Here is a 27,719-nt window from a genome sequence, read left to right as displayed (position 1 = left end):
TATGTTGTGCTTCGGGGCCGTTCTGCTTTGCACTGAGGGTGTATGCTGGCTGGACAGCTCTGCTCCACTCTTTCACCTTTGTTTGATCAGCAGTCTGTCCAGGCATGGCCTTCTCACAGAGATGGAAGAGGTATAAAAGGATGGGAACACACGAGGTTTCTTAAAGCCTATACTTGCCTCTGGCACACTGTCATTGCTGCTGCCTATTGGACAAGGCAAATCACATGTCCAAATCTGCAGTCAGTTACCTTCTCCCACCCCTAAGACCCTTATTACCTACCAGCTATCTGTTTTTGCCTCCTTTTGAATTTGCTTTTCTAAACTGTCACATAAACGGGAATTATAATCTGTAGTCTTTTGTGTTTGGCTTCTTAGGCTAAAGCATAATGATAGTGAGATTCATTCATGTTGTTGCACATATCAGTCCATCGTTCATTTTACTGCTGAGTACCTTTTTATTGTTGTTAGTTTTAGCCTCAGTGGCCTAGTTTTGAGGCAGATTTAATTCCTGTTCTCTTAGCTATGACTTTTCATGATTGAAAGATGTAGGTTAGGCTGTAGAGAAGAGCTTTTAGGAGCCACAGTTCAGTTCAGTTGCTCAGTTGTGTCCAACTCTTTGCGACCCCAAGGACTGCAGCATGCCAGGCCTCCCTGTCCATTGCCAACTCTCGGAACCTACTCAAACTCATGTCCATCGAGTCGGTGATGCCATCCAACCATCTCATCCTCTGTTGTCCCCTTCTCCTCCTACCCTCAATCTTTCCCAGCATCAGGGTCTTTTCAAATGAGTCAGTTCTTCGCATCAGGTGACCAAAGTATTGGAGTTTCTGCTTCAGCATCAGTTCTTCCAATGAATATTCAGGACTGATTTCCTTTAGGAGGGACTGGTTGGATCTCCTTGCAGTCCAAGGGACTCTCAAGAGTCTTCTCCAACCCCACAGTTCAAAAGCATCAATTCTTCAGTGCTCAGCTTTCTCGTCCAACTCTCACATCCATACATGACTACTGGAAAAACCATAGCTTTGACTAGACAGACCTTTGTTGGCAAAGTAATGTCTCTGCTTTTTAATATGCTGTTTAGGTTGGGCATAACTTTTCTTCCAAGGAGCAAGTCTTTTAATTTCATGGCTGCAGAAATCATCTGCAGTGATTTTGGAGCCCCCAAAATAAAGTCTTTCACTGTTTCCACTGTTTCTCCATCTCTTTACCATGAAGTGATGGAACTGGATGCCATGATCTTAGTTTTCTGAATTTTAAGCCAACGTTTTCACTCTCCTCTTTCACTTTCATCAAGAGGCTCTTTAGTTCTTCTTCTCTTTCTGCCATAAGGGTGGTATCATCTGCGTATCTGAGGTTATTGATATTTCTCCTAGCAATCTTGATTCCAGCTTGTGCTTCATCCAGCCCAGCATTTCCCATGATGTACTCTGCATGTAAGTTAAGTAAGCAGGGTGACAATATACAGCCTCAATGTACTCCTTTTCCTATTTGGAACCAGTCTGTTGTTCCATGTCCGGTTCTAACTGTTGCTTCCTGACCTGCATACAGATTTCTCAGGAGGCAGGTCTGGTGGTCTGGATTCCCATCTCTTGAAGAATTTTCCAGAGTTTGTTGTGGTCCACATAGTCAAAGGCTGTGGTATAGTCTATAAAGCAGAAGTAGATATTTTTCTGGAACTCTCTTGCTTTTTCGATCATCCAGTGGATGTTGGCAATTTGATCTCTGGTTCTTCTGCCTTTTCTAAATCCAGCTTGACCATCTGGAAGTTCATGGCTCATGTAGTGTTAGAGCCTGGCTTGGAGAATTTTGAGCATTAGTTTACTAGTGTGTGAGATGAGTGCAGTTGCGCGGTAGTTTGAGCATTCTTTGGCATTGTCTTTCTTTCTAGGAGCCACAGAGTTTCCTAGAAAACTTGGAAACAGTCTCACAGTGTTGAAGTGAAAAGCTGATGCTGGGGGAACTAGATTGTAAAGTGAGACTTGGAAGAAATACTTGAAAACATCGTGTGAAGTGTACGAACCAGGGAGAAGACTGAAGGAACTGAAATCAGTGTAAGGAGTGTGTTAGCCAGAGGCTATTGGGCAGGTTGTTGAGAAGGCAGGGTAATTTTAAAACTGTAGTTTCAGAGGAGATAATGAGATACTTTTTGACCGGGGTTTACAGTATATTGTTACAGTTTTAAGTATTGCACTAAACTCTGGTTAAATTTGTGCAATTTGTATCAGTGAAGAAAAAGTAGAACTGATATCATGAAGTCATTGTTGCTTTTCTTCATTTCTCCCAGCCTGTGAACATACACATTTGATTTCCTTGTGTTTGATTTGCTTGTATAATTTCCCCCAGCCTCATTCATCCTTCTCAGTGTTTTTAGAAAAGGATGCCTGGTAAATTTTCCATCAATATTTGCTTAGTATCTGGGTAGTGAAGTGAATGTTGCCTATTGTGTCCGACTCTGCAACCCCATGGACTATACAGTCCATGGAATTATGTAGGCCAGAATACTGGAATGGGTAGCCTTTCCCTTCTCCAGGGGATCTTCCCAACCCAGGGATTGAAACTCTCCCACATTGCAGGTGGGTTCTTTACCAGCTGAGCCACAAGGGAAGCCCAAGAATACTGGAGTGAGTAGCCTATTCCTTCTCCAGCGGATCTTCCCAACCCAGAAATAGAACCAGGGTCTTCTGTGTTGCAGGCAAATTCTTTACCAACTTAGCTATCGTATCTGGGTAGATATATTCCCCAAGTTTTCTAATTATTCTTTATAGTTTCTCTCTAAGTGTTGGACATGTATTTACAACTTCTTTTGTGTATTCCTACTAGTTGTCCTACAGGGAACTTAAACTGATGCCATGAATCTGACCAACAGACCTCTTCTCTTTTTCTGCACCTTCCAATTGGGGTAATAGCATCTCCAACCCTACTTATGCTGAAATAGCTTCTGGCTCCAGTCCATCCCTTCTCTATTCCTATATTTATTTCAGATCTTCATGATCTCCTGATGAGATTACAATGGCAGCCATCTAACAGTTCTCCCTGCATGAATTTAAAGTTGTCTTATCTTTGTGGTTGGATATTGATATAGTGTTTCAGTTTTTCCCTTAGTTGTTGACACTGAGGCTGGATAATGCATGTGTGACATGTCTACTCAATGGGTTTCTGGATAGTATCTCAGTTTCTTAATTTGATAACTTTCATCAAGTTATTTTTTTCAAAGAAGTTATGTAAGAGTAAAATACTCCAGCAAACTTCATAGTTTTTAATAATGCTTGACAATATTTGATTGTGAAGGTCAACAGAAATAGCTAAAAACATATAAATTTCCACTGAAATTCATTTTTCCATGTTACTTTCATCTCTAATTATCTGGATGCAGCAAAAAAAGTATCACCTTCTAGGTAATAATTAACTGATATATATGGGTGGTGTTTGTCTGTAAGCTCAGAGTAGATTTTGGTTGAATAGTACAGGCAAAAAAAATCTGAATAAACTGATAGTATTTTTGAAACTGGTGTTTGAAAACCTTTTGTGAATGTAATTCTATGTAAACTAATCTAAAAATTTGTACTAGAAGAAATCCTGTCCTTAGCCAGGTCATTAGTACTTTGTTTCCTAAAGACTGAGGACTGCATCTGTGTTATTAACCTCATATGGACTTAGTCTGAGTTGTTTATTTACTCATACAATGATTGGATATATTGTAAGAACAAAGCTTCTTGGACAACTGTCTCTCCTGTAGTTCTAAAATACATTGCATAATTCAAACAATGTAAATGTATGCAAAAGGCTTCAAGTCTGATTTTTCAGATGATAAATTGAATGCAGGTGTTCACTATTTACCTCAGTGTAAGATAGCCTATTTTGTTTCTACTTGAAACATTCTGAGTAGCATTCTGTAATGGCAGAGTGAGAAACTTGTGCATGCATGCCTTTGGTTTAGCTTTTCTCCAGTGTATATATTCTCTGTTGGGCAAACTTGCCAGGCTGCTTTGCAGAAGTAAACCTGCAAGTGATGCTGAAGCTGGAAAAATAGATACATGATTGGATTATTTGTAACGGGGACCATTACATGATCACTGTAAAACAATAGTCCCTTACTTGTTTGTATTATAAAAGCTCTGACACTTGTTGAATCCCTCCCCAGAAAAATAACTGCATTATACACAAAATAATATTTTTAGAGGTTTTTTCAGTTCCTCTGAGTCCTTTTCATTTACCTCATGTTAACAACTCTGCCACGTTCTCATATGTTGTTGATGGAAATGTAAATTGAAGCCACCTCAATAGGTGACAGTTTGGAATTACTTACCTAATTAGAATGCACATATTCCTGTTTCTGGGTAAAGATAACCAACTGAACATGGATCTAATTTTGTTTACTACCAAAACCTCATTAAAGTCCCTTAGCAAGGGATTAAAAACAATGTGAACCCACAGGAATAAGGAAAATAGAAGTGGTGATGGCAAACAAATAACTAGAAAGAAGGTGAATGAATAGTAACTGACAGCAATAAATCTGAGAAGGCTGAATTAGAAGGGAATTGTAGGGAAAGCTAAGAATTAAAATTGACTACAATAGAATTGCTCGAAAGTTCAGGAACTAGTAGCCCCAGGTACCCCTAGACAGAGGATGAGATGGTTGGATGGCATCACTGACTCAGTGGACATGAGTTTGAGCAAACTCCAGGGGAATAGTGAAAGGTAGGGAAGCCTCGTGTGCTGCAGTGCATGGGGTCACAAAGAATCAGACATGACTTAACACCTGAACAACAATAACCCATAGAACTGAGTGAAGGGGGACAAAATTAGGAGACTTAGTGGAACGTAAAAACTACTAAAAAGTAGTCAGATCTCTAGGTCACCTTCTCTAGTCTGTGACCCTCCTCATCCCCACTACAGAAGCAGGTGGGGGGAAGAGCGCCCTCTGTCGGGAAGAGAACACTGGTTGACGGAAGGAGTGCCTTGCCCCAAAGGACGACTAACAGACCATGTGCATACTGCCTACCTGAGGGGCGAGGCCCTTGGCGTCTTCTCCCACTCAGCAGCAAATATCTTGGTAGCTTGGTTTTCTCTCCTGGCTGGACACTGGAAATGTTTTATTTGAAAAATATGTTTAGTCTAAAAAGAAAGACCTATAAGTACTCACCTCAGAGGTTCCCTGGTAATCATCTCAACCCCGTCACCCTGTAGTGAAGCTCACGGTTTACAAACCCCACTCCTGCACTCACTGCTGAATAGGTTTACCATCCCACTTGAAGAATGCGCTTACCATGGAAGGTAGAGACCAAAACAAGGAGAAAAGTGTACCGTGAGAAAACAGTGAATATGCGGAGAAAGGAAAACTCTTAAAAAATTAATATCATTACAGAGGTAAAACTTCATTGCAAACGTGAAATAAGATCAGAATGCTCAAACAAATTAATGTTCAGAGGATAAAAACAAGATCTGGAGTTAAAATCTGAGGAACTTTCCCCAAAATGTTAAAAGATGAAATACAGTGAAGAAAAGAATGTTAGAAGTCCAATAAAAAAAAAGTCAACATTCAGTGACAAAACTTTCCCAACGAGAAAATTGAGAGGAAGAAATATCAAAGAAATAATGCAACAAAAAGTGTTTTTAAAGCTTACCTCTTACAGTCCTTTCCTCAGAAAGCTACTGGAGGATGTGTTCAGAGGGTTATTAAAAAAATTACATGGGTGTTGGAAGTTCATGGCAGGAGAAAGATGAAGAGTATGCCCAGGATCATGGTGTAGGGTGTTCTCAGGATGATAGCTGTGTGTCAGCCACCAGTCCCTGCTGAAAAAGGTCAGAAGACTCCAAGGGTGATTTCTTCAGGAATACAAAGTTGGTGAATACCTTACATGTCTGAGTATCTTCAGAGTAGATCTAGACAAATAGTTATTTGCTGTTGAATGACCCATTGGCATAAAGAAAACTAAACAGTTTAAACAAAAGAGAAGTTATAACGCCAGGAAAGACCAAGACTTGTGCAGGAAAGGAATTTCAGTGTATGACTTAGCTATGAGCAATGATGACATAGTCACTAATGTAAACACACGATGTAACCGAAAATTAAGATACTGAAGGCAGAAATAGGAAGTGTTGGTGTACATTGTGATGCGGGGAGGAGAGGAGACAAAATTCTTCTATATCTGAGGGTTAACTCAGAAAATGGAGTTGTATATTCTTTAGAGAGACGATGTGATAGTAAACTATTTCAGTTGTTCAGACCTGACAGTATTCTGCTTTTTACCTTACCATGTCCTCCTGGTAAGTGAAGTCTCTTTCTCTGTTCCTTGATTCTGGATTTAGCCTGCTAGCTTGCCTTGGGATTTTTGCAGAGGAGATGTAGACAGAGGCGTAGATGTGCCTCTGCTGTTGGGTTTGCCCTTTGTTGCACCCGTTGTCCTGAGGAAGGCACAGTCTGGTCGCTGTCCCTCCAGTGTGGCCTGTAGTGTGTGACCCGTGGGTCAGAAGTGCCACAGCCGACCTGCAGTCCTGCAGCTTACAGCACGGTCGCCTCAGCCATCCCACAGCTGTGTGTGAGAAAGAAGCTGATCGCTGCGTGCTGCTGACATTCGTGTGTTTGTTAATCGCTGGTGGCTCAGACGGTAAAGAACGTGCCTGCAGGGCAGGAGACCTGAGTTCAATCCCTGGTAAGGAAGATCCCCTGGAGGAGGTGATGACAACCCACTTCAGTGTTCTCACCTGGAGAATCCCCATGGACAGAGGAGCCTGGCGGGCTACAGTCCATGGGGTCACAAAGAGTTGGACTAAGCCCAGCACACAGTAGTTGACTTGCTACACATGGAAACGGATATTAGAAGCGTCAACTGAAAGAAGGAAAATGATTGCCTGTGGTGAAGACGAAGTAGAGCAGAGGGAGTGAGGTTGGCTTTTTCATAACAGATCTTGTAGAGATAGTTGGTTCTTTGAACTATGTACTTTGATAACTGAAATCTACGAGCTAAAAATTTAGAAAACAAAACAGATGACTTGATTTTGTACTTGGAGTTTGTAGAGGAGATCTAGTGGATGGAAAAATGATCAACGCAGTCAGGGTGCTAGTAATAAATTTTTTTTATGCCTTCAACCATAGTCTTCTGGTTGATGAAGGACAGTCTAGAAAAATGAGCATTAACTAATCGAGAACCAGTGGAGGTTTCACAGGTTTGGATGCCTCATTCAGGGTCAGTGGGAGAGGAGAGTAAGAGAAATGATGGTTGGAAGTGCCAGTCAGATTGGATTATGAAATGAAAAGTTTCAGAGGAGTCTCAAATGAAGGTAAAAATAAAGTTCTCTACAATAGAAATTAGTTGTTCAAGTGAAAATAAATTCTAGCAAGGAAATAGCTAGAATATTTAAAGTTTGTGCACATGGACGTTGGATTCAGCCAGTATAATGTCAGTAATTTGAGTAAAATGGAAGACTGATCCCACATGTCTGAAATGGCGGAGCCTATGAAGTAGTGACAGACGACAGTATTATGAAGCTTGGAGGATTTGTCCAGATGGCGTGCATATTGGAGGGACAGAGGGTTTGCACAGAAAGAGAGGTGTAAGGGTCTGGAATGTTAGTCCTGCCTGCAAGGCCTGAAGTCAGTGGTGGTTGGGAAAATCAGGAGAAAGCACTTGAGAGTGGTGGTGAGAAATGGGTGTTCTTTCATATCTAGGAGACGAAGACTCTATTAAGTAATGAATTTGCAGCAAAACAGGATAGTACAGGGGAACGGGCAGCGGAGGAGGTGGTTAGCTCTAGGGTGATGGTCCATGGAGACTGACTGAACCGCGCGAGAGGTATATTGCAAGCTATTTGACAGTAGTCACTTCACTACATAGAAAAGATAGAAAAAGAACATACACATAACAAAAGCTACAACTATATGTGATTTATAGAATGAAACAAAATGATGAGGGACTATGTCTGTCATTGTCACAAGTGAGAATAAAATTACACTTTAAACCTTTTTCTTTTCCATTTTATATTTATTCTTCCAGTTTCACTGCTAGTGTTTCTTCCATTTTTCTTAACGGAAACTAAGTCTGAGGAAAGTAGAAGGAAAACTTTGCACACAATTTCAGAGTTACCCCCAGTATCACTACAGAACACATAGAACTCTATATAGCCGTTTGATATTACTGAATAGTTACTACTGAATAACTACTTTTTAAACCTTAATTTGGGGCTCCCTGGTGGCTCAGATAGTAAGGAATCTGCCTGCAGTGTGGGAGACCTGGGTTGACCCTGGGTCGTGAAGATCCCCTGGAGAAGGGAATGGCAACCCACTCCAGTTTTCTTGCCTGGAGAATTCTCTTGGCAGAGGAGCCTGGCAGGTTATAGTCCATGGGGTCGCAAAGAGTCGGACACGACCGAATGACTAACACTTTCAGTTTCACTTTCAAACCTTAATTTCTTTGTGCTGTGCTTAATCACTCAGCTGTGTCTGACTCTTTGTGACCCCGTGGACTGTAGCCCACCAGGCTTCTCTGTCCATGGGGATTCTCAGGCAAAATTACTGGAGTGGGTTGCCATGCCGGCCTCCAGGGGATCTTCCCAACCCAGGGATTGAACCCAGGACTCCCGCATTGCAGGCGGATTCTTTACTGTCTGAGCTGCTAGGGAAGCCCTTAATTTGTATGGTTAACTATATTATAGCCCCTAATTATCTAGACTTTATCCAGGAATAACCATAGACTAGACACTGTGCCAGACACCTCACATGGCTATCATGCTAGTTCTTTTCAGTAGTTTTTATTCTCCATTTCTGAAAATGGAAGAAGCTTGAGGGGCAGCCTCGTTTTAAGTATTTTCTCCCCAGTCAGATAACTTGTTATGTAGAAGGACACAGTTGGAACCCAAATCTGTTTGACTTCAACATCAGTGCTCCTAACCACTTGGCAACAATGCATCAAGTTCAGTCAAGTACACCTATACTTTCATTAATTAAGCAGACCCTATCAATGGACTTCTTATGAATCTTAAAGCACAGTTTGCAAATTGCTTTAAATTACTGCTAGGAAAAAGGAAGAACAGGAACAAATTAAGGAGTAATATCCCATGTTTATCATGATGCTAGCCAGATTTAATATTTTATAGTAGACATATTGTTTTTAGATTTGTGTGCTCGGAGCTTTAAATACTCTGCAACTTAATTATTGTCAGGACATCAGATTGATTTGCTGAAAGTATTAAATATATATGTTTGGAAACAAAATCTTAACTCTTGAGAGCATATATTTCTTGAGAATATAACAATTATATTGCATATTACATTATACTACATGAATACTGTATAAAGTGTTTTTTTTTTTTTCCAGTAAGAGCAAGGACCCTGTGCATGTGGCAAGGGTAAAAATTAAATCTTCATGTTAACCTTGTCCTTTAGTCTTTCTTCTCAGAGGCAAACAGGTTCTCCCGAGACCTGCTGAAGGGATGCAGATTCCTTCCTCACCTTTTTTTTTTTCCTTCCTCACCTTTTATTCTGCGTCTGTGGCGCCGTTCTGAGCAACTACAATTCTGTTTTGTCACTTTGCCTCCGGCGCAGCAAGCACCATGAGACTGTTCCTCCCTGCTCTCCTAGCAATTCTCTTTTTCTCTCACCCATTAGAATATCTTGCTTTTTGCATCCCATGTCTTCCCTTTTCTCATTGTGCTCCCCAATTTTGTGGAGCACTATCTCCTGAGAAAGAGTATGTGGGGAACTTCTGCTTTCCCATGCATGTAAGGAACTTAGACATGATCACTATCCTAACAGTACAAAGCTAAACAAACTGAAAAATAAAAAAAACGTGTCTTAAATCTATCAGAGAAGTGAGATAACAGGACAGATTGGTGTCCTGAAACAGGCAAGCACAGTGGAGTAGGAAATGGCAACCCACTCCAGGATTCTTGTCTGGGAAATCCCATGGACAAAGGAACCTGGTGGGCTACAGTCCATAGGGTTACAAAGAGTCAGACACAAGTGAAGTGGCTTGGCACTCACCCATTCATGGTGGTTCTAGTTTTAGTTTTTTGAGAAACCTCCATATTGTTTTCTGCAGTAGCTATCCCAGTTTACATTCCTATCTACAACACACAAAGGTTCTCTTTTTGCTACATCCTTACCAGCAATTTGTATTTTGTGATCTTTTTGATGATAGCCATTCTGGCAAGTGTGAGGTGTTATCTCATTCTGGTTTTGTTTTGCATTTCTCAAATCAGCAATGCTGAGCATCTTTCCTCTGCCTGTTGATTACCTATAGGTTTTGTTTGGAAAAATGTCTCTCCAGGTCTTCGGCCTATTTTTTTTTAAATTGAGTTGTTTGAATTTTTGATGGGTTGTATGAGCTGCTTATGTATTTTGGATATTAACCTTTTATCAGTCACATCGTTTTCAGGTATTTTCTCCCATTCAGGAGGTTGTCATTTAATTTTGTCAAAAGTTTCCTTTGCTGTGCAAAAGCTTTTAAGTTTAACTAGGTCCAGTTTGTTTGTTTTTGTTTCCTTGTATTAGGAGGTAGAGCCAAAAACAAACAAACAAACAAACAAAAAAAAAAAACAAAAAAACCAAACAAAAAAGCTTTCACAATTTATGTGAAAGAGTGTTCTTGTGTTTTCTTCTAGAGGTTTTTTGGTTTCTGGTCTTACTTTTAAGACTTTAATACATTTTGAGTTTATTTTTGTATATGGTATAAGAAAATATTCTTATTCATCTACATGTAGGCAACTGGCACCGACTTCCCTGCACCACTAGTTGCAGAGACTGTGTTTTCTCCATTGTATATTATTGTCTTCTATGGTGTCAATTAAATGATGGTGAAGCCTATCACTATCATTATTTCTGGGCTCTCTATTCTGTTCTTTTAAACTCCCATGTTTGTTTTCATGCCAGTACCATATATATATATATATATTTTTTTTTTACTGTAGCTGTGTAATATAGTTTGAAATCAGGGCACATGATACCTCCAGCTTTGCCCTTCTTTCTCAACACTGTTTTGTCCATTCAGGGTCTTTTGTGTTTCCATAGGAGTTTTAAAATTATTTGTTCTTTCTTTGAAAAATGGCATTGGTATTTTAATAGGGATGGCATTGAATCTGAGATTTTGATACTCCACATCATCACCAACTCTGGAAATTGTCAGTGTTCTGAATTTCAGCCATTCTAATAGATGTATAGTGAGATCTCATTGTTGTTTTAATTCACATTTTCATACAGCGTTCATTGCTGGTGATAATGCAAAATGGCACATCCACTTGGGAAGACAATTTGACAGTTTCTTACAAAACTAAACATAGTCTTAGCATATGATACAGCAGTTGTGCTTCTTTGTATTTACTGAAATAAGTTGAAAATTTGTATCTATACAAAAGCCTATACTTCAATATTTGTACTGGTTGTATTCATAGTCACCAAAACTTGGAAGCAACCAAGATTTTCTTATACATACATACACTGTGGTACTTCCAAATAATGAAATATTATCTAGTACTAAAAAATAATTCAAGTCATGAAATACATGGAGGCACTTTAAATATATATTACCAAGTGAAATAGACCAACCTGAGCAGACCACATACTATTTGATTACAGATATGTGACTTCTGGAAAAGACACAACTATAGATACAGGGAAAAGTTAATTAGTTGCACGGAATTGGGAGAACAGAGGAGGGTGAATAGGAGAACAAGAATTTTTAGTGCAGTGAAGATATCCTATATGTTACCATTGTGGTGGATACATACCACTACACACTTGTTACAATGTGTAGAATGTGAAACACTAAGAATGAACCCTAATGTAAACTGTTGACTTCAGGTATTATCTGTGTGTCTGTGTAGGTTCAGTGTACCGCTCTGGTGTAAGATTTTATTAGCAAGGGAGCCTGTGTGTATGTGGGGATAGCAGTAAATGGAAAATAGCTGTACTTTCTGCTCAATTTTGCTCTGAACCTAAAACTCTTAAAAAAAGGCTATCTGTTAAGAAACCTAGATTGAAAAAGCACATAGGAACTAAAATTCTGCCGAGACTTTCAATGTTTCTGTAAGTCCATATTCTGCCTTCAGACAGGATGTATAGCTTTTGTGATTTTATATTGATAACCACTATCTTCTAAATTATGAAGAAACTCTTCCACTATTTATCTGATTTTCATTGTTGGCTGTTAAGTAGTCTTGTCCAGTTTGGATTCCTGCTTCTTTACAAGAGACTTTTTGTTTTTGTTTTTTTTTAGTTGAATTTGGTGCATTTTCATCTATTAGCATCTATATTCTGTAAGATTGTTTAATACTGGGGACTCATGTTCTTTATTACTGCAATTAAAAATTATTTGGTTGTTTGCTTCTCCAGCCCTTTCACGTTCTTCTGATTTTTGTTAACATATTGGACTTTGATTCATTATGTTTTTCTGTTTTCTACCCTTCTAAATATTATCCTTATTTTAAGAGTATAAACACTATCATTCTGGGACTGTTAAATCTTTATTGACTGTATAGTTTCTAGTTTCTCCAAAACATTTTTTGCCATTTTGACCTTATCTTTCATTTTAGTCTTACCTTGCATTTCAGTTATATCTGGGTTTTCTGTTCACGTGTATATGTTGGTGATTGGTTGTACTTGCTGGGTTTTATGTTGGGGGTGGCTGTTGATTGTGAGTTTCATTCTAAGGTGACTGCGCTGGACAGTGTATATGAAGACCTCTGACTATAGTGTGCCAAGGGGTTATGCCTGAGGAGGATATTCAGTTCTGTCCAGTCGCTCAGTCATGTTCAACTCTTTGTGACTCCATGGACTGTAGAACGCCAGGCCTCCCTGTCCATCACCAACTCCTGGAATCCACCCAAGCTCATGTCCATTGAGTCGGTGATGCCATCCAATCATCTCATCCTCTGTCATCCCCTTCTCTTCCTGCCTTCAGTCTTTCCCAGCATCAGGGTCTTTTCAAATGAGTCAGTTCTTCGCATCAGGTGGCCAAAGTATTGGAGTTGCAGCTTCAGCATCAGTCCTTCCAATCAATATTCAGGACTGATTTCCTTTAGCATGGACTGGTTGGATCTCCTTGCAGTCCAAGGGACTCTCAAGAGTCTTCTCCAACCCCACAGTTCAAAAGCATCAATTCTTCAGCACTCCAGCTTTCTTTATAGTCCAACTCTCACATCTTTACATGACCACTGGAAAAACCATAGCTTTGACTAGACAGACCTTTGTTGGCCAAGTAATGTCTCTGCTTTTTAATATGCTGTCTAGGTTGGTCATAAGTTTTCTTCCAAGGAGCAAGGGTCTTTTAATTTCATGGCTGCAATCACCATCTGCAGTGATTTTGGAGCCCAAGAAAATAAAGTCTGTCATTGTTTCCATTGTTTCCCCATCTATTTCCCATGAAGTGATGGGACCAGATGCCATGATCTTAGTTTTCTGAATGTTGAGTTTTAAGCCAACTTTTTCACTCTCCTCTTTCACTTTCATCAAGAGGCTCTTTAGTTCTTTGCATTCTGCTATAAGGGTGGTATCATTTGCATATCTGAGGGTATTGATAGAAGAATATTATTAATACTATTTTGGGCTCCAGGTTTAGGGAGGCAGAGGATTCTCAGCATCTATGTATTTCTGTGTTTTTTATGTGATCAGTGATAACACTATGGCCCCCATGCTGGATAGTGTCCACATTTTGTGCAGCTACACCTTAATTAACTTGGTGGTGGTTTAGTTGCTCAGTTGTGTCCGACTCTTTGTGACCCCACAGACTGTAGCCCTCCAGACTCCTCTCTCCATGGGATTCTCCAGGCAAGAATACTGGAGTGGGTTGTCATTTCCTTCTCCAGGGGATCTTCCCGACCCAGGAATTGAACCCGGGTCTCCTGCATTGCAGGCAGATGATTTACCAACTGAACTTACTTGATTAAAATTTACCATCTTGCTGGTTGCTTTATTTTTGTTCCTTTTCTTTTTTCTGCCTGCCTTTGTATTAATTTCTCATTTTATGATTCCCTTTTTTTCCTGTGGACTTCTTACTCTTATAAAGCATTTGTCCAGTGATTACCTCGTTTAGAATCCACACCTAATCACAGTCACTTTGAACTAATATTACACAATTTGATGAGCACCCAGTAGTGGGTTGCTAAAGAAAAGCCTGAATGGGAGTATTAACTCATGTTGTGGTTGTATTTTCCAGAGGTACTGTATTCTCCTAATTGCCTCCATTCAATATTTATAGTTTGTTGAAATTTTTAGGAGATTTTATCTTACTGTCTGTATGGGACCCGGTGTTTCTTCCTTTTGAGTTATGTAGGTGAGCTGGTGATGGCATCTTCTACTTCTTGGGGGAGGCATGACTTTTCTTAGATTTAGGGCTACAGTCATCCTGTGACCTCGGCTCTGATGGTTTCCATAAAAAGTTCTGTTTTTGTAGTTTATCTGCTTTTTTCTTTTGTTCTTGAAATAAGCATCACTTTTGCTAGTTTTTCATATCCTAGGCAGTAGAAATCATCATCCACGTTCTTGAGAAACAAACTCAGATTTTAATTTGTCATAAAGTATGCACTTTTTTGAGGTAACCATAGAAGTAAGGTTTAATGCAAAAACATTACCAAAACCCCATAAGTGAAGTGAAAGTCGCTCAGTCGTGTCCAACTCTTTGATACCCCATGGACTGTACGGTCCATGGAATTCTCTAGGCCAGAATACTGGAGTGGGTAGCCTTTCCCTTCTCCAGGGGATCTTCCCAACCCAGGGATCAAACCCAGATCTTCTGCTCTGCAGGCAGATTCTTTACCAGCTGAGGCACTGGGGAAGCCCAAGAATACTGGAGTGGGTAGCCTATCCCTTCAGCGGATCTTCCCTACCAAGGAATCAAATCAGGGTCTCCTGCATTGCAGGCGGATTCTTTACCAACTGAGCTATCAGGGAAGCCCCCAAACCCCATAAATAGTTGTAAAATTATTCTATACAGTGAAATGACAGATTCTGAGTATTTCTGCCAGGATCACTTCAGTTTCTATTTTGGGTACATATTTTGGAAGTATCTGATCTGTCGTTTTCTTTGTCTCCTGCTGGCTCTGTTGAGTGGAGTCCGGAAGATTTCTTGCACTTGGTAAGCTGTTGCCATTCCTGGTTGGTGCATCGCGTGACTGGCAGGAGCACATCATCAAGCACTTCTCACCCCTGAGATGGGAAGGAAGGAGCTGGTCCTCTCAGTATGCACTTTGTGAGCCCTTTAAGGCTGTCCACGAATGTGGTCAGTATCCTGCCTCTGGATAGAGGGGCAGGAGAAGGGTTATTGGTAGTCATCTTCAGGGTTTAGAGAGAGAGGGAGAAGTGAAAGTCGCTCACTCTTGTCCAGTTCTTTGTGACCCCATGGACTATACAGTCCATGGAATTCTCTAGGCCAGAATACTGGAGTGGGTAGCCTTTCCCTTCTCCAGGGGACCTTCCCAACCCAGGGATCGAACACAGGTCTCATGCATTGCAGGTGGATCCTTTACTAGCTGAGCCACAGGGGAAGCCCATCTGAGTGACTTTCACTTCACTTTGGGGTTTAACCAAAAGTAGTTATTTTTACTGTAGATTGGCCTTACTTGCATACTACTAGATGAGATTGTGCAGATTTGGAATTATTAATAGAATGTGGAGGTTTTGTTGTTATTGTTTAGGTGCTAAGTCATGTCCAACTTTTTGCCACCCCATGGACTGCAGCACACCAGGCTTCTCTGTCCTTCACCATCTCCCAAAGTTTGCTTAGATTCATATGCATTGAGTTGGTGATGCTATCTAACCATCCCATCTTCTACTGGCTCCTTCTTCTTTTGCCTTCAGTCTTTTTCAGCATCAGGGTCTATTCCAATGAGTCAGCCCTTCACATCAGGTGGCCAAAGTATTGGAGCGTCAGCAACAACCCTTTTGATGAATATTCAGGGTTGATTTCCTTTAGGATTGACTGGTCTGATCTTGTAGTCCAAGGGACTCTCAAGAGTCCTCTACAGTACCCCAATTCAAAAGCATCAGTTCTTTAGTACTTAGCCTTCTTTATGGTCCAAATTTCACATCTCTATATGACTACTGGAAAAACAATAGCTTTTACTATAAGGACCTTTGTTGGCAAAGTGATGTCTCTGCTTTTTAACATGCTGTCTGGGTTTGTCATGTCTTTCCTCCCAAGGAGCAAGCTTCTTTTAATTCCATGGCTGTGGTTACCATCTGCAGTGATTTTGGAGCCCAAGAAAATAAAATGTGTCACTTCTTCCGCTGTTTCCCCATCTATTTGCCATGAAGTGATGGGACCAGATGCCATGATCTCAGTTTTTTTTTTTTTTTTTTTAGAGTTACACTGATACATTTCTTTTTTTTTTTTTTTTTATTAGTTGGAGGCTAATTACTTCACAACATTTCAGTGGGTTTTGTCATACATTGATATGAATCAGCCATAGATTTACACGTATTCCCCATCCCGATCCCCCCCCCCCCCACCTCCCTCTCCACCCGATTCCTCTGGGTCTTCCCAGTGCACCAGGCCCGAGCACTTGTCTCATGCATCCCACCTGGGCTGGTGATCTGTTTCACCATAGATAGTATACATGCTGTTCTTTTGAAATATCCCACCCTCACCTTCTCCCACAGAGTTCAAAAGTCTGTTCTGTATTTCTGTGTCTCTTTTTCTGTTTTGCATATAGGGTTATCGTTACCATCTTTCTAAATTCCATATATATGTGTTAGTATGCTGTAATGATCTTTATCTTTCTGGCTTACTTCACTCTGTATAAGGGGCTCCAGTTTCATCCATCTCATTAGGACTGATTCAAATGAATTCTTTTTAACGGCTGAGTAATATTCCATGGTGTATATGTACCACAGCTTCCTTATCCATTCATCTGCTGATGGGCATCTAGGTTGCTTCCATGTCCTGGCTATTATAAACAGTGCTGCGATGAACACTGGGGTGCACGTGTCTCTTTCAGATCTGGTTTCCTCAGTGTGTATGCCCAGAAGTGGGATTGCTGGGTCATATGGCAGTTCTATTTCCAGTTTTTTAAGAAATCTCCACACTGTTTTCCATAGTGGCTGTACTAGTTTGCATTCCCACCAACAGTGTAAGAGGGTTCCCTTTTCTCCACAGCCTCTCCAGCATTTATTGCTTGTAGACTTTTGGATAGCAGCCATCCTGACTGGCGTGTAATGGTACCTCATTGTGGTTTTGATTTGCATTTCTCTAATAATGAGTGATGCTGAGCATCTTTTCATGTGTTTGTTAGCCATCTGTATGTCTTCTTTGGAGAAATGTCTGTTTAGTTCTTTGGCCCATTTTTTGATTGGGTCATTTATTTTTCTGGAATTGAGCTGCAGGAGTTGCTTGTATATTTTTGAGATCAATCCTTTGTCTGTTTCTTCATTTGCTATTATTTTCTCCCAATCTGAGGGCTGTCTTTTCACCTTACTTATAGTTTCCTTTGTAGTGCAAAAGCTTTTAAGTTTCATTAGGTCCCATTTGTTTAGTTTTGCTTTTATTTCCAATATTCTGGGAGGTGGGTGATAGAGGATCTTGCTGTGATTTATGTCAGAGAGTGTTTTGGCTATGTTCTCCTCTAGGAGTTTTATAGTTTCTGGTCTTACATTTAGATCTTTAATCCATTTTGAGTTTATTTTTGTGTATGGTGTTAGAAAGTGTTCTAGTTTCATTCTTTTACAAGTGGTTGACCAGTTTTCCCAGCACCACTTGTTAAAGAGGTTGTCTTTTTTCCATTGTATATCCTTGCCTCCTTTGTCAAAGATAAGGTGTCCATAGGTCCGTGGATTTATCTCTGGGCTTTCTATTCTGTTCCATTGATCTATATTTCTGTCTTTGTGCCAGTACCATACTGTCTTGATGACTGTGGCTTTGTAGTAGAGTCTGAAGTCAGGCAGGTTGATTCCTCCAGTTCCATTCTTCTTTCTCAAGATTACTTTGGCTATTCGAGGTTTTTTATATTTCCATACAAATTGTGAAATTCTTTGGTCTAGTTCTGTGAAAAATACCGTTGGTAACTTGATAGGGATTGCATTGAATCTATAGATTGCTTTGGGTAGAATAGCCATTTTGACAATATTGATTCTTCCAATCCATGAACACGGTATGTTTCTCCATCTGTTTGTGTCCTCTTTGATTTCTTTCATCAGTGTTTTATAGTTTTCTATGTATAGGTCTTTTGTTTCTTTAGGTAGATATACTCCTAAGTATTTTATTCTTTTTGTTGCAATGGTGAATGGTATTGTTTCCTTAATTTCTCTTTCTGTTTTTTCATTGTTAGTATATAGGAATGCAAGGGATTTCTGTGTGTTAATTGTATATCCTGCAACTTTACTATATTCATTGATTAGCTCTAGTAATTTTCTGGTAGAGTCTTTAGGGTTTTCTATGTAGAGGATCATGTCATCTGCAAACAGTGAGAGTTTCACTTCTTCTTTTCCTATCTGGATTCCTTTTACTTCTTTTTCTGCTCTGATTGCTGTGGCCAAAACTTCCAACACTATGTTGAATAGCAGTGGTGAGAGTGGGCACCCTTGTCTTGTTCCTGATTTCAGGGGAAATGCTTTCAATTTTTCACCATTGAGGGTGATGCTTGCTGTGGGTTTGTCATATATAGCTTTTATTATGTTGAGGTATGTTCCTTCTATTCCTGCTTTCTGGAGAGTTTTAATCATAAATGAGTGTTGAATTTTGTCAAAGGCTTTCTCTGCATCTATTGAGATAATCATATGGTTTTTATCTTTCAATTTGTTAATGTGGTGTATTACATTGATTGATTTGCGGATATTAAAGAATCCTTGCATTCCTGGGATAAGGCCCACTTGGTCATGGTGTATGATTTTTTTAATATGTTGTTGGATTCTGTTTGCTAGAATTTTGTTAAGGATTTTTGCATCTATGTTCATCAGTGATATTGGCCTGTAGTTTTCTTTTTTTGTGGCATCCTTGTCTGGTTTTGGAATTAGGGTGATGGTGGCCTCATAGAATGAGTTTGGAAGTTTACCTTCCTCTGCAATTTTCTGGAAGAGTTTGAGTAAGATAGGTGTTAGCTCTTCTCTAAATTTTTGGTAGAATTCAGCTGTGAAGCCATCTGGTCCTGGGCTTTTGTTTGCTGGAAGATTTTTGATTACAGTTTCGATTTCCTTGCTTGTGATGGGTCTGTTAAGATCTTCTATTTCTTCTGGTTCAGTTTTGGAAAGTTATACTTTTCTAAGAATTTGTCCATTTCATCCAAGTTGTCCATTTTATTGGCATAGAGCTGCTGGTAGTAGTCTCTTATGATCCTTTGTATTTCAGTGTTGTCTGTTGTGATCTCTCCATTTTCATTTCTAATTTTGTTAATTTGGTTCTTCTCTCTTTGTTTCTTAATGAGTCTTGCTAATGGTTTGTCAATTTTGTTTATTTTTTCAAAAAACCAGCTTTTAGCTTTGTTGATTTTTGCTATGGTCTCTTTAGTTTCTTTTGCATTTATTTCTGCCCTGATTTTTAAGATTTCTTTCCTTCTGCTAACCCTGGGGTTCTTCAGTTCTTCCTTCTCTAATTGCTTTAGGTGTGGAGTTAGATTATTTATTTGGTTTTTTTCTTGTTTCTTGATGTAAGCCTGTAATGCTATGAACCTTCCCCTTAGCACTGCTTTTACAGTGTCCCATAGGTTTTGGGTTGTTGTGTTTTCATTTTCATTCATTTCTATACATATTTTGATTTCTTTTTTGATTTCTTCTATGATTTGTTGGTTATTCAGAAGCGTGTTATTTAGCCTCCATATGTTTGAATTTTTAACAATTGTTTTCCTGTAATTGAGATGTAATCTTACTGCACTGTGGTCAGAAAAGATGACTGGAATGATTTCAATTTTTTTGAATTTTCCAAGACCAGATTTATGGCCCAGGATGTGATCTATTCTGGAGAAGGTTCCATGTGCACTTGAGAAAAAGGTGAAGTTGATTGTTTTGGGGTGAAATGTCCTATAGATATCAATTAGGTCTAGCTGGTCCATTGTGTCATTTAAGGTTTGTGTTTCCTTGTTAATTTTCTGTTTGGTTGATCTATCCATAGTTGTGAGTGGGGTATTAAAGTCTCCCACTAGAAGGAAAGAAATCTTATTGTGTTACTATTAATTTCCTCTTTCATACTCGTTAGTGTTTGCTGTACATATTGCGGTGCTCCTATGTTGGGTGCATATATATTTATAATTGTTATATCTTCTTCTTGGATTGATCCTTTGATCATTATGTAGTGTCCTTCTTTGTCTCTTTTCACATCCTTTATTTGAAAGTCTATTTTATCTGATATGAGTATTGCGACTCCTGCTTTCTTTTGGTCCCCGTTTGCATGAAATATTTTTTTCCAGCCCTTCACTTTTAGTCTGTATGTTTCTCTTGTTTTGAGGTGGGTCTCTTGTAGACAGCATATATAGGGGTCTTGATTTTGTATCCATTCAGCCAATCTTTGTCTTTTGGTTGGGGCATTCAACCCATTTACATTTAGGGTAATTATTGATAGGTGTGGTCCCGTTGCCATTTACTTTGTTGTTTTGGGTTCACGTTTATACAACCTTTCTGCGTTTCCTGTCTAGAGAAGATCTTTTAGCATTTGTTGAAGAGCTGGTTTGGTGGTGCTGAATTCTCTCAGCTTTTGCTTATCTGTAAAGCTTTTGAATTCTCCTTCATATCTGAATGAGATCCTTGCTGGGTACAGTAATCTAGGTTGTAGGTTATTCTCTTTCATTACTTTCAGTACGTCCTGCCATTCCCTTCTGGCCTGGAGGGTTTCTATTGATAGATCAGCTGTTATCCTTATGGGAATCCCTTTGTGCGTTATTTGTTGTTTCTCCCTTGCTGATTTTAGTATTTGTTCTTTGTGTTTGATCTTTGTTAATTTGATTAATATGTGTCTTGGGGTGTTTCGCCTTGGGTTTATCCTGTTTGGGACTCTCTGGGCTTCTTGGATTTGGGTGGCTATTTCCTTCCCCATTTTAGGGAAGTTTTCAGCTATTATCTCCTCGAGTATTTTCTCATGGCCTTTCGTTTTGTCTTTTTCTTCTGGAACTCCTATGATTCGAATGTTGGGGCGTTTCACATTGTCCCAGAGGTTCCTGAGGTTGTCCTCATTTCTTGTGATCCTTTTTTTCTTTTTTCCTCTCTGCTTCATTTATTTCCACCATTTTATCTTCTACCTCACTTATCCTATCTTCTGCCTCCGTTATTCTACTCTTGGTTCCCTCCAAAGTGTTTTTGATCTCATTCATTGCATTATTCATTTTTAATTGACTCTTTTTTATTTCTTCTAGGTCTTTATTAAACATTTCTTGTATCTTTTCAATCTTTGTTTCCAGGCTATTTATCGGTAACTCCATTTTGTTTTCAAGATTTTGGATCATTTTTATTATGATTATTCTAAATTCTTTTTCAGGTAGATTCCCTATCTCCTCCTCTTTTGTTTGACTTGGTGGGCATTTTTCATGTTCCTTTACCTGTTGGGTATTTCTTTGCCTTTTCATCTTGTTTAGATTGCTGTGTCTGGAGTGGGCTTTCTGTATTCTGGAGGTCTGTGGTTCCTTTTTATTGTGGAGGATTTACCCAGTGGGTGGGGTTAGACGATTGGCTTGTCAAGGTTTCCTGGTTAGGGAAGCTTGCGTCAGTGTTCTGGTGCGTGGAACTTGATTTCTTCTCTTTGGAGAGCAATGGAGTGCCCAGTAATGAGTTTTGAGATGGGTCTATGTGTTAGGTGTGACCTTGGGCAGCCTGTATGTTGACGTTCAGGGCTATGTTCCTGCGTTGCTGGAGAATTTGCGTGGTATGTCTTGCTCTAAAACTTATTGGCTCTTGGGTGGTGGTTGGTTTCAGTGTAGGTATGGAGGCTTTTGGACGGTCACTTATTACTTAAAGTTCCATGTAGTCAGGAGTTTTCTGGTGTTCTCAGGTTTTGGGCTTAAGTCTCCCGCCTCTGGATTTCAGTTTTATTCTTCCTGTAGTCTCAGGACTTCTCCAACTATACAGCATTGATAAGAAGACTTCTAGGTTAATGGCGAAAAGATTCTCCCCCGTTAGGGACACCCAGAGAGATTCACAGAGTTAGATGAAGGAGAGGAGAGGGAGGAGGGAGATAGAGATGATCAGGAGGAGAAAAAGGGGGACTCAAGAGGAGAGAGACAGATCTACGCAGCTGTCTGTTCCCAGAGTGTTCTCAGTAGCCCAGTCACCTACAAAGATTCACAGAATTGGATTGGGAAGAGAAGGGGAAAGGAGGAAATAGAGGTGTTCTGAGGTAGAAAACAGAGAGTCAAGATTGGGAGAGAATAATCTTCGGTTTAAAAATAGGGCTTCTCTTCTTTTTTTTTTTTGTAAGGTTATAGTGTATTGAAAATGAAAATTAAGGAGTAGTAGAGGAGTACTAGAGGACTTTAAAAGAAATAAGAGAAAAAGAAAAATAGAAAATAGAAGAGAAAAAGGAAAGAAAAGAAAGAAAAAAAAAAAAAGAAAAAAAAAATTTTTTTCCCTAATTAAAAAAATCGTGAAAATCTATGAAAATGAAAGTTAAGGAGTGATGGGGGAGTAATAGGGAATTTTAAAGGAAAATAAAAGATAAAAAAGAAAAAAGAAAAAATAAAAAAAGAAAAAAAAAAGTAAAATTATATCTAGGAGTTTCTCTGGAGCTTTTGGGGTCAGTGTGGGTTCGGCTCAGTTTCAGATAGCTCCTCGTTCCAGCTTACACTTCTCGATATCTACAGGCCCCTTCCGGTGTAGTCGGTGTTTTCTACAGGGATTTTAATCTGTTGCACCAGCCCCTTCTGAAGCGGTTCCCTTTGTTTATTTGGCTTCTGTTTGCCGGTCTCTTCAGAGCCTCATTTCCGCCCTGACACAGGCGGGCGGAGGTGGACTCTTAATCAGGTAGCTAGTTCCGTCGCTCTGCGGCGAGGGGCTGGCGCTGCGGGGAGGGGCTGGCGCTGCTTTCTCCGTCTGCGCTGCTCAGGCTCCCGGCTGTTCTATATGGAGCGCGGCCCGCGCTGCGCGAGGTTCCAGCCCTCGGGTGTTCCACAAAAGCGCGGAGCGAAAAGCTGCGCCTGCTCTCTGTGCCTTCCCCGTCAGAGCGGTCCAGGCAGCCAGGGGCTTGGTGGGAGCACTCTCCCCAGGTGTGGCACACTCACTCCCTTCCGCGGACCCAGTCTCAGTTTCCGCTGGCGCCAGTCGGGTGCGCGCGCCTTCCGCCCTCCGCGTCCCCAGCCCCAGTCCCCGCCCGCGCCGGTCGGGTGCCTGCGCCCTGTGTCTCTCCGCGACCTTCCCCTCCCCCCTGCCTCCTGCCTCCGGCGGGGCTGGGCCGGTCCGCAGCCTGCGAGCTCTTCTCTGGACTTTCTTGGTCTCTTTGTTCTGCGAACGGCCAGCAGTGTGTTCGGGCCGGTTACTTTTCTCTCTCTCTTTTGGTCTCCCACAGTTCAAGTTGGCAACTCACAGAAGCTCCCTCCGATTGACCTCAGGGCACTCAGGCCCGGACCCTACCCCAAGCAATGCCGCCTAAGACTCCCTTCCTGGGACGGATCTCCGTCCTTAGCTCTTTTGTCTCACTTTTAATCTTTTATATTTTGTCCTACCTCCTTTCGAAGACAATGGGCTGCTTTTCTGGGCGCCTGATGACCTCAGCTAGCGATCAGAAGTTGTTTTGCGAAGTTTGCTCTGCGTTCAGTTATTCTTTTGATGAATTTGTAGGAGAGAAAGTGGTCTCCCCGTCCTACTCCTCTGCCATCTTGGCTCCTCCCCCCTCAGTTTTTTTGAATGTTGAGTTTCAGGCCAGGTTTTTCACTCTCCTTTTTCACCCTCATCAAGAGGCTCTTCAGTTCCTCTTTGCTTTCTGACATTAGAGTGGTATTATCTGCATATTTGAGGTTGTTGATATTTCTCCTTGCAGTCATGATTCCAGCTTGTGCTTCATCCACCCCAGCGTTTCTCGTGATGTACTCTGCATATAAGTTAAACAGGGTGACAATATTCAGCCTTGATGTACTCCTTTCTGAATTTTTTATTTCCTTTCCGAATTTTAAACTGCTCTGATGTTCCATGTCCAGTTGTTACTGGTGCTTCTTGACCCACATACAGGTTTCTCAGGAGACAGGTAAAGTTTACTAAAGCATAATTTACTTGTATGTAGCTACAGGTATTACCTAAATCAAATCTCTTATGATTATACAGTGGAAGTGACAAATAGATTCAATGGATTAGGTGTGATAGACAAAGTGCCTGAAGAACTATGGATGGAGGTTCAGGAAATTGAACAAGAGGTAGTGATCAAGACCATCCACAAGAAAAAGAATGGCAGAAAGGCAAAATGGTTGTCTGAGGAGGCCTTACAAATAGCTGAGAAAAGAAGGGAGGCTAAAGGCAAAGGAGAAAAGGAAAGACATACCCATTTGAATGCAGAGTTCCAAAGAATAGCAAGGAGAGATAAGAAAGCCTTCCTCAGTGATCAATGCAAAGAAATAGAGGAAAACAACAGAATGGGAAAGACTAGAGATCTCTTCAAGAAAACTAGAGATATCAAGGGAACACTTCATGCAAAGATGGGCTCAATAAAGGACAGAAACGGCAAGGACCTAAGAGGAGGAGAAGGGGACGACAGAGGATGAGATGGTTGGATGGTATCACTGACTGGATGGACACGAGGTTGAGTAAGCTCTGGGAGTTTGTGATGGACAGGGAAGCCTGGCATGTTGCAGTCCCTGGGGTCACAAAGAGTTGGACCTGACTGAGCTACTGAACTGAAGTGTTGATAATAGTATATTAAAGATGGAATTTCTTAAATTTTCAATGTCATGTTATATCATATATTGGACAAATCATGACATTTCTTAAAAATGTCATTTTATGTTTATAAGAATAGCAGTTTAAACTGAAACAATTCTGGTTAATTTGGGACTCTATATATACCCATGGTATATATGTTATGGTTATATTTTCTTGTTATATTATTAACTTCACAAATTGATAAAATGTAGGTTTTGTAATTTCCATAAAGTAAAGATTGGCAAATGGTTCTAAATGTCATATTCATATTTATTGCCTCGCTGCAGTCTGTCTTATATGGATATGCTCTTGTGTGTGTGTGTGTTATTTTCTCAGTCATGTCCGACTCTTTGTGACCCCATGGACTGTAGTCTGCCAGTTGCCTCTGAACATGGGATTCTCCAGGCGTGAATACTAGAGTGGGTTCCTTTTTCCTTCTCTGGGGATCTCCCAGTGTCGGGATTGAACCCTGGTCTCCTGCATTGCAGGCAGGTTCTTTACTATCTGAACCATCAGGTAAGTCATGGTTGTGCTGTTGGTAAAATGCAAATCCAGCGGATGTCTGCAATGTCTGTATCTTTGTTGGGCAGTTTTTGCCTGAAAGGTATTCCTATCCTTGAGTTTTTTTCAGTCTTTATTTTATTTTTAAAAAATATTTATTCATTTATTTATCTGTGCCAAGTCTTAGTTGCAGTATGTGGGATCTAGTTCCCTGACCAGGGATTGAACTCAGGGGACCTGCATTGGGAGTGTGGAGTCTTAGCCACTGAACCACCAGAACCACCCTATTAAGTCTTTAAAATGAGATCAGAGACCATTTCCTCTAATGGGGCTTCCCTAGTACCCTTACATAGAATTAAAAACTGTATCTCCTGGTCTACTTGTAAATATTCTGCTAATGCTCCATCTATCACATTCTGTTACAAAATATTTGTTATAGATCAGCCTCTTTTAAACCTGAGTTCCTTGAGGTCACAAAACATGTCTTATTTATCTTTATATGCTGGTACTTAAACCTTGGACATTATAGATACCCAGTGACCATCATTTAATTGTGTTATGTTGGTCATTTGGATGGCTCTGCCTGAAATGTTAAAAAATGTTGTTTATGTTTTACTAAATATGATAGGCATTCACTTTTTTTTTTTTCCTCATAATGGAAGACTGATATAGTTCCATGTTCAGAATCAAAATATATCATTTAAAAAGATCTGTTGTTATTTAAGATATCAAGAAGCTGTGACCTACCAGTGTTTTGGTATAAATATAAGAGATTTGGGGTTTTATGGATAGGTATATTTGTTAAATTAAGTTCTAATATGGTAATCCTCAGTCATACCTTTAGGCATTTTACAAATATGTTGGGAAATGTAGCTTTTGAGCAAAGGAAATAAAGTTTTGTACTTATCTGACATCTGAACTCAGATGGTAAAGAATCTTCCTGCAAAGTCGGAGACCCAGGTTCAATCTTTGGGTTGGGGAGATCCCTTGGAGAAGGGAATGGCTACCCACTCCAGTATTCTTGCCTGGAGATTCCAATGGACAGAGGAGCCTGACAGGCTACAGTCTGAGGTCTCAAAGAGTCGGAAATGACTGAGCAACTTTCACCGAAACTATTCAGGAAGTTAAAAACATGATTGCAACATTTCTATTTTCTATTGGTTTCATTTGGCTTTTAGGGCAAATCTAACTTGATTAATCTAACTTGATTAATCAGTAGCTAATTAAAGAGTTTGTGAATTTTCTAGGCTCTTTTCTATATGCAGTTTATTATGAAATTGAAAGATTATTTAATATTATATTTTAACTTCTTAATTCTTTTTTCTTCCTATCCAGTGTAGTGACTATGACTTGGAATTTGGAACTGAGTGTTTGCATTTGGCTCTAAAATACAGTCATATCAAAGCAAAACTTGTGGAAGGATCCCCTGACCTCTGGAAGGTAAGGAAGTTGGTACTTACCTCTGTGTTGATGTGTCATTCCTGAAGACATACTCTGCAAGTACTGACATTTTCCAGGGGCTTTAGAAAATAGAGAAGTTTAAAAACATTTGGCTTCATATTGAAACAGTATTTCCAGGAATAAAAGTATGTGTGTACATATACATTAAAGGTGTTAAGAGTCTCAGTGGGTTTTCTGATCCATCAAATTTATGGTATCATTTCTGTTGCTTGGTTGCAAGAAAATTCATGTTGGGATAGTTTACTCAGACAGATCCCATTTAGGCAGTAAGAGTGTTTTGTTCACAACTTTTGTGTATGTTCTTGGCGTGTAATGATTTACTGTGCAGCCTTACTCTCAGCTGGACTGAGGGCGCCATTCTGCTTCTCACAGTGACATTGCCTCTCAGTCCCGAGGATGGTAGCGCCAACTCAATGTGTTATTGAAACACATATCTGCAGTGGTTTTGACCCAGTAGGGGTCTGGAAGAACTCACCACCTCCAAGAGGCATTGTGCTCTTTCCTGTGGTCAGGCTTGACTGATTTCATGACAGACTTCTTTCTTCAGGAGGAATGAAGTGGTCGTAGCATTATCATACTGCATGTTCTGTTGAGGCTGGAGTGCTTTTCAGCATGACTCATCTATGTTTCATTGGGTAGAAATGTGGTAAATGGAACAATGTATTCTGAAACAGAATTGTAGGGTCATATCATAATTTTGAACAAGTACTGCTCCTTTGGAAATAGTGGATGAAATCTTTATAAAGCATCCATCTAAATCTGGCTAGTAAACATTCATCCTAATTCTGAGCTAATATGAATCCAAAAGCATATTTCTTCATTGACATAAAAACAAAAAGAAGCCCTATGTGTTAGGTATTTTGTACAATCATGTGATGGGCCTTGCTACATGCTAAGATTGTCTCATACATATTTAAATTGTTACAAGATTACAGGATATTGACATGCCTGATTTATTGCCTGGTGGAGAAAATTAATGCAGTATTATTGCTCTTTTAAGAGTTTCCAAATG

At 40.0% G+C, this 27,719-nt stretch overlaps 1 protein-coding gene across 2 annotated transcripts in view; it reads left to right on the top strand.

The window, feature by feature from the left end:
- Positions 1 to 27,719, top strand: part of CRPPA (CDP-L-ribitol pyrophosphorylase A) — a 435,402-nt gene that overhangs the window by 93,612 nt on the left and 314,071 nt on the right. For both annotated transcript variants that reach the window (XM_043872970.1, XM_043872969.1), the window contains exon 4: positions 26,582 to 26,686. In XM_043872970.1, the coding sequence (XP_043728905.1) occupies positions 26,582 to 26,686 (105 nt within the window). The remainder of the gene's footprint in view (positions 1 to 26,581; positions 26,687 to 27,719) is intronic.

The sequence above is a fragment of the Cervus elaphus genome, chromosome 18 (genome assembly GCF_910594005.1).
Source record: "Cervus elaphus chromosome 18, mCerEla1.1, whole genome shotgun sequence".
Classification (NCBI taxonomy): domain Eukaryota; kingdom Metazoa; phylum Chordata; class Mammalia; order Artiodactyla; family Cervidae; genus Cervus; species Cervus elaphus.
This window is presented reverse-complemented; position numbering and strand designations above follow the sequence as displayed.